Below are 13,498 nucleotides of genomic sequence, written 5' to 3'. Positions count from 1 at the left end.
GTAAATTCACTCCTGTATTGAGTGTACATCATAAAATATGTATCTTCAAATGTGTCTCCTATGTAAATACAAACAAAAGATAGGTATACTAAATTTCAACATCTGCAGTCAAGTCAAAGCTTAATCATCAGTTCTAAATTTTATATATGGCCAAAAAAGCTACTTACCAGATTGTCTTCAGTATGCTGTACTATCTGGTCACAACACAAATTAGGGAAAGCTTACATAAGCACTAAAGAAAGATTGATCATGAGTGAACAATTTCCACTACATATGGAAAACTCATGTCAATAAAAATTTCATTTCTTTATACACTGCAATCATTTTCAAAAAATTAAGAATCAAAACATCATCAAGTTTGTTGCTGTACCAACAACAAAAGGTTCCATCAACAACCGAGTCAAGAAGTAAAATAGTATACCCAATGTAATAGATATAGGAAGGGCAGGAAGAGCTTGACGGCACACAGACAGCAAAATCAGAGTACACCCAAGTCCAGATAATATTTCCAGGTATCAAGCATATACTGTCATCAAATCATACATAGCAGCCCTCCCCACAAGAACACTGTAAAAAACAAAGTCTCCAAGACCAAGTTTGAGACCTCTACTCACTTCCATGCCATCCTCCAAGCCATCCCTCCTTGTTGGCTCCCCCAACCCCATCCTATCAACAAGAGGTGACATCTCCTCCTCCACAACAATCTCATTTTCCCTATTGACAATCACTGTTGAATACTCAGATGATGAACCACTAATTTTGTCTTGCAATGCATCATCTTTCAGTTCTTTGACATGAGCTCCTTGCAAGCTGCACTTCCGAATTCACAACTGCCATCCACCTTCCTTGGTGGTGCAACTCAATTGTTGTTTCCTCAAGATCCGGTGACTCCTTTTATCCCTGCAGCGTCACAGGGTAATTGTTATTTGACACTTGCTACTGAAATTTATTTTTACTATGTACGGGACAACTGCTGTTTGTGATCTGCTTGTTTGATGGTAGTTTAAAGCATTTTATTGGATATGAGCACCTGCATAGACATGAAACATCCTTAACAAAAGGAATTTTTTTTAATCTTTCTGTCCAATATGCAGGTGGCGTAGTATACCTGTCTGGGCAGGCACCAACCTCGCAATTACCGTAAGTTTGTTATTTGCTCTTGCTATTATTTTAGTGGTGCCTGTAATAATTGTTGTTGAAACAGTGAAATCACTTTTAGGCTTTCTATTTGTTGTCATTTAGCTAAGTTATGAGTTGTTTTTTATTACAATATTTGAATTAAGCAAGTTTGGGAGAGATTGCCTGATTGCTAGCATGCTTGTTTGCTCAAAACGTGGTCTTATGTGATCTAGTCGTATGTTGTTCACCATAAAGCATACTTTTTTTCGGTCGCTGTAGTGGTTAAGATGAATTACCTTTCACTGAAAACTTGAAGCAAGACTTCACATCTGTTACATATTTACCCTCATCTGAAACCTATACATCTTACCTGTTAATAATTGAAGAACTTCAACTTATTATTGGTCCGTTGACACCTTTCTGCCTCCATACCTGGCCTTAATCTAGATATTTACATTCCGTGACATGCTAATCACTTATCATACTAATCTGGGCCCCAAAATTCTCACTTTTTGGTATACTTAATCACCGAAATGAGCAACATGCAGAGTTTATAAAAGGTCCTTGCATAAAAAAAATGTAGAAAGAAAATTGGAACGGTGTCATACAAGGTGGCTAACTCAAATATTAAGTTCATACTTCATTTCAGATGCCCCTCGATGCCAAGTTGCTTCTTATCTTTGTATCTATTACCAATGCAGGAAAAGCGCTTTTTCTGGCTACACTTTTTGAAAGTTGTTAGTTTTATATGAATTTTACCTTTTATTTTCTAGAAATCATCATTTCGTAGATGATATAACATTCTGGTTGTGATACGCTTTTTACAAATTATTTGCTGGCGGTTTCTAAACCGTTCAAATAAGTTGACCAAATATGAACAGACACTATTACCTATTCTAGATTCGACCTTTAACCTGTTACTCTTTAGCATTTTATATAACTAACTTGGTCTCTCTTTCATTTCAGGAATGTCCCAGCTCAAGGACATGTTGCTTCTGTAGGAGGAAATCCACGTGCGTAGATTTCCTCCAGCAAAACTATTCTGAGTTGGTAGTGAATTTTCCAGTGACTAATTGTAGCATGTTATCCATTATGCAATAGTCTAAAATTATTTATTATCATTCATAAGTGTATTTGTTGTGAAGATAAAACCTTGGTGTGAATAACTTGCCAGCTAAATTTATTGCATCTTTTTCAGGTCTCCTGTTTTTTTTAGTGTAGCTCCAAGAATTGGATTTGTAGGGTTCTTTACATTGGACCAAAGATGTGAACCCATCTCTGTTTTTTATTATTACGATCCTCCATTGCAAATTTAATGTCAACTATTTTATTTTCAATCTTTGTATGTTGTGATTTGCTTTAATGGAAACTTGTCGCAACTAAGCATGTAAAATTTTTAGCTGCATAAATTTTCGGCGTTAATTTCACCCTGCAAGTTTCCATGAGGGAGAAGAATCATCATCAAGAAAGAGAAGAAGATGATTTATTTGGAAGAAGATCATCAAGAAACATCATCAAGAAAGAAAAAAAAAGTGTTTATTTTTTTTTGACTAGTTAATCTTAAGTTGATTATCTTTATTCAAGTTACTCATTGGTTGAATATCTGTCAAGTGCAAGTTGCATGTTAATGAAGAATAATCATTCACTATAGTTTTTGAAGCTTATTTTCAATTTAGGGAAGTATAAAAAAGTTAATTTATAAATCTTGAATCCTCATTTCCTCTCTTACTTCTCTTTTCTTTTCTTCTCTTTAAACCCAATCCCCACAAAAGCAGTTTTAGACACAATTTAAAGTTCTCAGTGGATGGAAATGCCAATCCTTAAAAGGCAAAAAATAGCAAAATCACCAAACTCACATAGTAAACTCACCAAAACCCACGCGTAGAATAGAACACAGTGCACAGTAAATAAGAAATTGCTAATTCACAACCTCTAGTTGACATTAATAGTTTACATTTTCAACCTGGTTTGATATATAACCCCATAGTTGTGCATACAAAATCACAACAACCAGAATATCATTACTGCAACAACAAGGAAAGTCACCACTGAAGATTTCCACCCCTTTCTTCATCATATGGCTAGACTAGATATAATTAGACTAAACACAGTGATGACATTAGGGGAACTTAACTCTTCATTCTCATTCAATATCTACAGAATTATAAAAGGAAATTGCTAGAGTGTTGTCCTAGAAGTGCTGCCTCATGTGAAGCAAACCATCTGGTCAGCTGGACTAGGCTAATCTAGAACTTTCACACTTTACTCCATAGGTTTATCTATGCTTCTCCAGTCTAAAACTCCCACGTTTCAGAACCAAGCAACTCAAAGAAAAAATGAATTCACATATAAGATTTATATCTTTTAGAATAAAAGCTGTGAACAATTTATGCCATATGCAAGATCTATATTGTTAAATAGCGCACATAAACAAATGAGCAGCTTCAAGAATAGTAAACAAGACGGGTAAGCATGAGCATATAGTCCGAGCCATTAATAGAAGTATAGAAATCAGTAAATGAAGGTAAATTAACCTGTATTGAGTGTACATCATAAAATATGTATCTTCAAATGTGTCTCCTATGTAAATACAAACAAAAGATAGGTATACTAAATTTCAACATCTGCAGTCAAGTCAAAGCTTAATCATCAGTTCTAAATTTTATATATGGCCAAAAAAGCTACTTACCAGATTGTCTTCAGTATGCTGTACTATCTGGTCACAACACAAATTAGGAAAGCTTACATAAGCACTAAAGAAAGATTGATCATGAGTGAACAATTTCCACTACATATGGAAAACTCATGTCAATAAAAATTTCATTTCTTTATACACTGCAATCATTTTCAAAAAATTAAGAATCAAAACATCATCAAGTTTGTTGCTGTACCAACAACAAAAGGTTCCATCAACAACCGAGTCAAGAAGTAAAATAGTATACCCAATGTAATAGATATAGGAAGGGCAGGAAGAGCTTGACGGCACACAGACAGCAAAATCAGAGTACACCCAAGTCCAGATAATATTTCCAGGTATCAAGCATATACTGTCATCAAATCATACATAGCAGCCCTCCCCACAAGAACACTGTAAAAAACAAAGTCTCCAAGACCAAGTTTGAGACCTCTACTCACTTCCATGCCATCCTCCAAGCCATCCCTCCTTGTTGGCTCCCCCAACCCCATCCTATCAACAAGAGGTGACATCTCCTCCTCCACAACAATCTCATTTTCCCTATTGACAATCACTGTTGAATACTCAGATGATGAACCACTAATTTTGTCTTGCAATGCATCATCTTTCAGTTCTTTGACATGAGCTCCTTGCAAGCTGCACTTCCGAATTCACAACTGCCATCCACCTTCCTTGGTGGTGCAACTCAATTGTTGTTTCCTCAAGATCCGGTGACTCCTTTTATCCCTGCAGCGTCACAGGGTAATTGTTATTTGACACTTGCTACTGAAATTTATTTTTACTATGTACGGGACAACTGCTGTTTGTGATCTGCTTGTTTGATGGTAGTTTAAAGCATTTTATTGGATATGAGCACCTGCATAGACATGAAACATCCTTAACAAAAGGAATTTTTTTTAATCTTTCTGTCCAATATGCAGGTGGCGTAGTATACCTGTCTGGGCAGGCACCAACCTCGCAATTACCGTAAGTTTGTTATTTGCTCTTGCTATTATTTTAGTGGTGCCTGTAATAATTGTTGTTGAAACAGTGAAATCACTTTTAGGCTTTCTATTTGTTGTCATTTAGCTAAGTTATGAGTTGTTTTTTATTACAATATTTGAATTAAGCAAGTTTGGGAGAGATTGCCTGATTGCTAGCATGCTTGTTTGCTCAAAACGTGGTCTTATGTGATCTAGTCGTATGTTGTTCACCATAAAGCATACTTTTTTTCGGTCGCTGTAGTGGTTAAGATGAATTACCTTTCACTGAAAACTTGAAGCAAGACTTCACATCTGTTACATATTTACCCTCATCTGAAACCTATACATCTTACCTGTTAATAATTGAAGAACTTCAACTTATTATTGGTCCGTTGACACCTTTCTGCCTCCATACCTGGCCTTAATCTAGATATTTACATTCCGTGACATGCTAATCACTTATCATACTAATCTGGGCCCCAAAATTCTCACTTTTTGGTATACTTAATCACCGAAATGAGCAACATGCAGAGTTTATAAAAGGTCCTTGCATAAAAAAAATGTAGAAAGAAAATTGGAACGGTGTCATACAAGGTGGCTAACTCAAATATTAAGTTCATACTTCATTTCAGATGCCCCTCGATGCCAAGTTGCTTCTTATCTTTGTATCTATTACCAATGCAGGAAAAGCGCTTTTTCTGGCTACACTTTTTGAAAGTTGTTAGTTTTATATGAATTTTACCTTTTATTTTCTAGAAATCATCATTTCGTAGATGATATAACATTCTGGTTGTGATACGCTTTTTACAAATTATTTGCTGGCGGTTTCTAAACCGTTCAAATAAGTTGACCAAATATGAACAGACACTATTACCTATTCTAGATTCGACCTTTAACCTGTTACTCTTTAGCATTTTATATAACTAACTTGGTCTCTCTTTCATTTCAGGAATGTCCCAGCTCAAGGACATGTTGCTTCTGTAGGAGGAAATCCACGTGCGTAGATTTCCTCCAGCAAAACTATTCTGAGTTGGTAGTGAATTTTCCAGTGACTAATTGTAGCATGTTATCCATTATGCAATAGTCTAAAATTATTTATTATCATTCATAAGTGTATTTGTTGTGAAGATAAAACCTTGGTGTGAATAACTTGCCAGCTAAGTTTATTGCATCTTTTTCAGGTCTCCTGTTTTTTTTAGTGTAGCTCCAAGAATTGGATTTGTAGGGTTCTTTACATTGGACCAAAGATGTGAACCCATCTCTGTTTTTTATTATTACGATCCTCCATTGCAAATTTAATGTCAACTATTTTATTTTCAATCTTTGTATGTTGTGATTTGCTTTAATGGAAACTTGTCGCAACTAAGCATGTAAAATTTTTAGCTGCATAAATTTTCGGCGTTCATTTCACCCTGCAAGTTTCCATGAGGGAGAAGAATCATCATCAAGAAAGAGAAGAAGATGAAGTGTTATTTGATATGAAGAGGAAGAAACATCATCAAGAAAGAAAAAAAAAGATCGTTTATTGATTATTTTTTGACTAGTTAATCTTAAGTTGAGGTTATCTTTATTCAAGTGTTACTCATATGAGTTGAATATCATGTCAAGTGCAAGTTGACTTCACTGATTACATGAAGGATAATAATCATTTACACATTTTATAGTTTTTGAAGCTTAATTTTTGGGCAAGCAATTATAGGGAAGATAATAAAAAAGTTAATTTATAACATCCTCATTGTCTAATCCTCATTTCCTACTTCTTACTTCTCTCTTTCTCCGTTTCTTTAACCCAATGCCCCAACTAAGAAGTGCGTAGTTTTAGACACAATGAAATGCTCTACTATGTACGATTGAAATGTACATAATAGAATCTAAATGAAAAAAAAAAAAAAATTGTGGAAAATAAAAACTAGCCTCCCACCGTAGATTAGTGTTGAATTTGTAGCAGAATAGCAGTTTTCTGTCCTTTGAATGCAGGGGCACCTAAAAAATCTGAATCACTATAAAAAAAAAGGTGTGTGTCCAAAAAATTTGTTCACTCGAGGACCTAGCATGAATTCTTAATATGCATTCTTCCATCAAGGATGAAACTAAAAGAGAAGAGTGGAGAGTTTTGAGTCACTCAAATGTTTCGTCAACTGCTCAGAGAAGATACATATATTCTTAATATTTTGTTGATGGAAAGCCTAAGGGGAAAAAGACCCTTTAACCCAACAAGATATTCGACTATTTATAGTGGGTAAATTTTCAACTTTTTTTTTTATTTTGTTCGATAACGAGAAATCTTATCTGAATTGAATTATCATTTTTGGAATCGAATCAATCACACTGATTAGGATAAATTTTAGGTCTAATGATCGATCTTATAAAAATAAGTCAAAAATTTGATTTTGATATGTCGTTAAAAAATACTTGAATTTATACTTTTTTATATATAAAACTTTCTCTTTTATCACTCAAATTCTTTATTGGGGGTGTAAAATTAAAACCGGATTATTGGATTTATGTATTTTGGATGTAAGCTAAAGTGGGGGTTTGGCTTAATTGAATGTTTTGTAGGAGTAAATTGAAATCTCGTGATGATTGAACAAAAAAATTGGTGGAAGTGTGGCAACTTTAAGAAGTGCGCTGGAAGAGTGAAAATTGGTGACACTTTAAATGAATGAAATAGATGGCTAGCTGCATTTTCATTACTTTTCATGACTTGTAGTTCTCCAATATTTCTTTCACCACCCAGCAGAAAGAAAAAACAATTATTTAATAACCCATCCATACGCGTATCAAAATTATCCAAGGACTCTTGGAATCCCAAAGGTAAGCTATAAAACTTGAATTTTATTAAATTTTCATGAAGATTTATATAATTTCAGGATTTGTAATCTCGGTAACTATTTTTTAAAGTGTGATTCTCTTAAAATTTATATAATTTAGCATCAGAGTTATAATTACGTAACGGATGGTAATGTCAATATTATACTATTTTTTTAAATAATTTTGTATCCTAAGGTGATTTGATTGTTATTTTTCAAAACGGAAATTTTAAAAATTAGCCAAAATTTAGGGGGTCTAAGAAAATTGCCCAAAATATTCAGGTTTAAGCAAAAATGCCCAGGTTTTGTGAAATGACAAAACTGCCCCCATATATAAACACAGCAAATTTCCTTACTTCCCACGGCCATTTTACTATGCAAATTCAAAGAAAATTCAAAATTTCCCACTTTCCCACGGTCATCCCACGGTCGACCAAATTTTCGCCGATTTTTTTGTTTTTCGACAACGGCAAATGACAAAGAAGGTTAGTATATCTCCCGTAATCTTGTTTGATTCAAGTTATTGCTCATATTATTAAGATTTGATTGAGATTTTGAGTTTTGAAATTTTAGGGTTTCGATTTGAACAATGCTTAAAATGTTTTGATTCTTGGTTGTTTTCGTTGAATTGATTGAGGGGTTTTTTGTTATACAACGTGTAAATTTGATTTATATGGAAATCGGAGACCGAAACAACCAAATTTTGGCCGAAAATGGCTGTCAAAGGATCGGTAGTCCGACCGTGGGAACAGTGTTTCCCACGGTCAAACGATTTCTCCCACGGTCAGTAGACATTGACCGTGGGTTAGGGGGTAAAATAGCTTTTTTAAAATATTGGGGTGTCGGGGAAAGTCCTTAGCCCATGACAGGTTTTTCTGAAATTTACTGCATGACCGTGGGTTTTCCATTCTCCCACGCTCATCCCACGGTTCGAAACTTCCCAATCAGATTTCTGTCGATTTTCTTGTTTTTTCGGTAACTCCAAATGACAAATAAGATTAGTATATCTCCCGTAATCTTATTTAAATCAAGTTATTGCTCATATTATTGAGATTTGATTGAGATTTTTAGGTTTGAAATTTTAGGGTTTCGATTTGAACAATGCTTAAAATGTTTTAATTCTTAGTTGTTTTTGTTAAATTGATTGAGGGGTTTTGTGTTATACAACGTGTAGATTTGATTTATGTGAAAATCGGAGGCCGAAACAACCAAATTTTGGCAGAAAATGGCTGCAAATAATCGACAGTTCGACCGTGGGAACAGTGTTTTCCACGGTCAAACGATTTCTCCCACGGTCAGCAGACATTGACCGTGGGTTAGGGGGGTAAAATATATTTTTTAAAATATTGAAGAGCCAACGGAGATTTCTTAGAACATAGCGGGTTTTTCAGAAATTTGTCATATAATAGCATACTTGTTACAATATCAAATATCCAAAACCCCCCATATTTATCTAAAATTTTATTTAACCCCCATAATGAGTGAGAGTTAAATAAATGAGGAGAAAGGTAATTTTGGTATTTTTTGCTTAAGAATAGTGAATTTGGGCATTTTTGCTTGAAAATAGTGATTTTGGGCATTTTTTCTTAATTGGAGGGTATTTTGGCCATTTTATAAAATTTCCCTTTTCAAAATAATAAAATTCACACTATCAATTTATAATAGCTGATCAGCATGTAATGGGTAATTAATCCATGATCAATTACCTTCGGTTATCGCTGACAATATGATTAAGAATAGCCATAGTGAAGAGGATCTATTGAAATAAATAAATTATAATATTTTATTATTCAAATAATTTTTAATTAAAGATAAAAAATTGTCTTATTAATTATATACGTAAAAATATGAGTAATATTATATATATTTATTTTGAATACATAAATAGGTGTATATTTATATTTGTTATTATGTGATTAAATGTTATATTATTATTAATTTACCCACTTACATAATGACATATATAAATGTGTATTTATTTGTATACTTAAAATAAGTATACACAATTTTATTGTAAAAATATATACTTATAATATTGTTTAGGATGAATACTGATTAAACATTGATGACAAATAAATTATTAAATTAAACAACCACACTTGGAAACTCCGTTAACAGTCACCACAAACACAACAAAACTACCCAAATGAAGAAATTAATTAAAAGTAAATGGCGGATGGTCTCCTGGGTTTGACTGATGTCTAAGCCCTGGAATCCAAAGCCAAAATGGTGCTGAGGTTCATAGGGTTCATGTACTTGTTGGTACCAGTCATCATCTGTTGAACGATGATTCTGTTAGCCTTTTCGGTGGGATGAAATGGATCCCAGAATGCATAGAGGCTACGATCAGGACACAAACTTGACCATACTGTGCATAAACCTATCCCATTGTGTGGTCCTTGTCCACAGCATGCTATTTTTGATGTTGCGAAGCCTGCGTATTAATTAATTAAACACATAATTAACATCCATGTATAAATACCTATGCGGCACGGAAATCAAAACTTGGAAATGGAAATATTAAAATGAGTCATATAAAAAAAATAAAAAACAGAAAAACAGAAACGTGGGAAACTTACAAATATAAAAAATACGAGTTTTTTTTTAAATACCACTTTTATAAAAAATAAAAAAACTTGTATTTCTTTAAAAGTTTAATAATAACTTTTTGGTAACAATAATTTATGTATTTAATTAATTTGTCTATCAACTGATAACTAAATAAATAAATAATACTGATTTTTCAAACATTTATTAACAATTGGAGATATCAAAGATAGTGAAGAGATAAGTTTTAATATGTCAGAGAAAAGAAAAATTTTAGATGCTGAAAAGGAGAGGAGACAAAATCAGAGTTTTTAAAATTATAAAAGAGAGAGAACCATGAAATCGATTTTTAATCAATTAAAAAATAAGGAAAAGAATTGCATTTCAAATTTTTTTATATTTTGAAACTAACGTTTTATACCAGTTTCAGAACATTTTGAAAACATAAATGTTTTAGAAATGCACGTGCTTTTGTGTGCTTCCTACATGAATACCAATAAATACAACCAAGTGGATACATGTGTATAACAGCTAGAAAATGTTTGAAACAGTTCCAAAGAATCGGGAAGCATGCATGAATACCAAAAGCTTGAGGATTGGTGATGAAATCAACGTTCATTTGTTGAGTGTTTGCAGCAATAAAAACGGTTCCACCACTTTCACTGTTAAGTTGCTGAAGCATTTGATCCAGTAGTGGGGTGTACAATGCTGCAGCTCTTTGCAGTTCTTGCGAGCATCCTCCATTGTTACCCCTCATCGCCAGTTCCGCCGGAACACACCCCATCGGCCCCGTCCCTGTCACCACAACCCTACGTGCTCCCAGACAGTACAGCCTCTGCATTCACAATGATTATTTCATAATATTCAGAGATTTTTCATAAGCATTAATAGAGAAGAGGTGAGCTGATGCATGGAATGTTAGAAAATTTACGTAAACGGGGTAACATTAATTATGATTTAGGTTTAATAGAATCAACTAATTGAATAAACCAATAAAATTTTTTATATAAGTTTGAGTGATCAATAAAAATAAGTTTAATATACTTCATCTGAATAAACAACATTAGTGTGGGTTAAAGTTTACTGTACCTTACCTTTAATAAAATATATTAACCTATTATATATTGATTAAGTCTTCTCTTCAAAAGTAATGTAGATTTCAGGAGCAAAAAACTAGTCCAGATTATATGGTGTTTCGGTATTTTTATAAACCTTAAAATTTAATTCAGTATGCCATCCGTAGATGTCGTGGAATTAGTATTGCGCGATTTTATGATTGTTCATGTAAAATAAGTCTTGTGCAATACCTGGAGCAATTTTTTGTACTCCGAAATGAGATACGTAACATAATCCGGCAAAGCGAATTGGCGAGATCTTGCAGAGAAGGGAACCAAGTAGTAGTTATTCACAAAATCATTTCCACCAACGGTGATAAGTACGAGCGCTTGGTTTACAAGGGTGCGGGCTGCTGCGTCTCCGACGAGAGCAGCCAGTCGACGCTGGTATTCTTCAAAATAATCCAGTTGTCTAAACATTCTGATAATGTTAATCTGCATGCAAATGTAGCATTATCTGAGATTTTATTTAAAAAAAATTGTGTTTAAAAAGCATGATTGTTGATTCTCAGACTTACAAATTGAGAGCCCGTATCATTGAGAATTCCGATACCAGCAGATGCAAAGTTGGCTCCGATAAGAAGCTTATTGCCTTGAAGCTCCGGGCTTAAGTATGGCAATGGAGCTTCTGGTTGCCCAATTTGCTGACCTAAAAATATATACATTAAATATTACAAATGACATGTCATTATGAGATTGCATGTAATTTTATCATTAAATGTAACGATATTAATAAGGATAAATTTAAAAACTGACTTATGATATCAGGAATGTTGAGTCCATTGGAAAAACGGCCGGTGGGACGCCGAGTAGGATAATCAATACCATAAGGAGGAGCATCAGCGCGAGCAGTGGTGACTAAGAAGTTGTTGTTGCCACTATCGACAAGCGAATCTCCAAAGATAAAGAAAGCTCCGGCCTCAGCTAAAGGAACAATAGTCAAAGACAACAAAATCAAACAAGAAATAATAAAATTTGATGTTGAAGTAGGCATTGAAATGACGTTTAAATGAATTAAAACCCACAAATAGCTACTCTCTTTTGTGTCCTAAATTTTGATGAAAGAGAGCTGTGAGATGTGGGTGGAAGGGAAATAAATTTATATAGCTTTTGTACCAGGGAAAATGAAACAAAGGCCAACCTGCCATGGGTGGTTGTAAAGGAAGTTCTAATTTTTATATTTGATTACTAGCTTCAAGTTCTTAATCAATGCCTTCAAATTTTGGTGGGCATGTAGAATTAAATACAACTTTCTACTTCTTTAAGGTGTAGTTAATGAAAAGTAAATTAAAATTATTATGATCAGCTAATGCATGCCCATTTGATAGATTGGTTAATATGTTAGCAATGAAGAGAAGACAAGATTAAGACAACTTAATTGCTAAAAAAATGGATAATGTGGAAATAATTCTATTATCAGGATTTTTTTTTTTTTTTTTTTGGGTATGGAAGGATCGATTTTGATTATTAATTTACAAGACTAGATATATTCATGCAGTGGAGGTAGGTAATGTAAAAGTTTTATCTCTTTGCAAGAATGTGTAGGACATTGTTAATTTATGTCATATTTCCATTTTATTATGAGAGTTAGAATTCATGCTGTTATATATCTGTTATTTATTCTTTTTATATTTTAAGCTATTTCAAATGTAAAAGAAGAGACTCCAAGTATAAAAGAATATAAATTCAATCATCTTCTGGCTTTTGACTTATTTAAGTCAATTACTAGATTCAGAGTTTATCTTATTCAGTATGAGTGATTCTAATTTGTCCATAATTGAATGTATGTCTAATCTTCACATATCAATGTTTATCCATAAAACTTCCTATATTATTTATACACATAGTTTTAACTCTTAGTTTGTTGACGTGTTGAGGACACATCTTGAAAGTATAAAACTGTATCCTTAACAAATATTACAATTATTAAGGACTTAATGTTAGGGGCTTAATTTCAATTTTTGATAACTGTATATATAAAATTTGATCTTAAGTAATAAATGTTTCTCTAATTTTTTAAAATCTATTTTTACCTTCTTTTCTTTTGTTTTCACAACTTTTTTTTAATGCCATTTTCTATAATTATATGAAAACAATGCAATTTATAATATGAATTTTTTTAATTCATCTCAATTTTGAAAATAAAAATTATTTAAAACGATAAAACTCATTAAAGCGGTTGTGTATTATTGAATGTTTTCAAGTTTATAAAATCAGTGATTTTTTTTTTTAAAAATTTTATATGCATAA

The 13,498-nt window shown here is 33.1% G+C and overlaps 1 protein-coding gene and 2 long non-coding RNA genes across 3 annotated transcripts; 2 read left to right on the top strand and 1 right to left on the bottom strand.

Annotated features, from left to right (window-relative positions):
* The first annotated feature begins 754 nt into the window (after positions 1-754).
* Positions 755-2,134, top strand: LOC123221757. Its single transcript, XR_006503282.1, has 3 exons — positions 755-915; positions 1,095-1,140; positions 2,086-2,134. It is a non-coding gene; the product is annotated as an uncharacterized LOC123221757 (long non-coding RNA).
* A 2,260-nt stretch (positions 2,135-4,394) lies between these two features.
* Positions 4,395-5,774, top strand: LOC123221790. Its single transcript, XR_006503291.1, has 3 exons — positions 4,395-4,555; positions 4,735-4,780; positions 5,726-5,774. It is a non-coding gene; the product is annotated as an uncharacterized LOC123221790 (long non-coding RNA).
* A 3,863-nt stretch (positions 5,775-9,637) lies between these two features.
* On the bottom strand, positions 9,638-12,385 carry LOC123220649 (GDSL esterase/lipase At5g18430-like). The gene is made up of 5 exons (XM_044643212.1): positions 12,005-12,385; positions 11,767-11,897; positions 11,441-11,683; positions 10,716-10,968; positions 9,638-10,020 (listed from the first exon to the last, which is right to left on the bottom strand). The coding sequence occupies exons 1-5, from the start codon at positions 12,240-12,242 to the stop codon at positions 9,788-9,790; spliced, it is 1,098 nt and encodes a 365-aa protein (XP_044499147.1). The 5' UTR covers positions 12,243-12,385; the 3' UTR covers positions 9,638-9,787.
* Positions 12,386-13,498: the final 1,113 nt, after the last annotated feature.

Source organism: Mangifera indica, chromosome 7 (assembly GCF_011075055.1).
Source record: "Mangifera indica cultivar Alphonso chromosome 7, CATAS_Mindica_2.1, whole genome shotgun sequence".
Taxonomy (NCBI): domain Eukaryota; kingdom Viridiplantae; phylum Streptophyta; class Magnoliopsida; order Sapindales; family Anacardiaceae; genus Mangifera; species Mangifera indica.
This window is presented reverse-complemented; position numbering and strand designations above follow the sequence as displayed.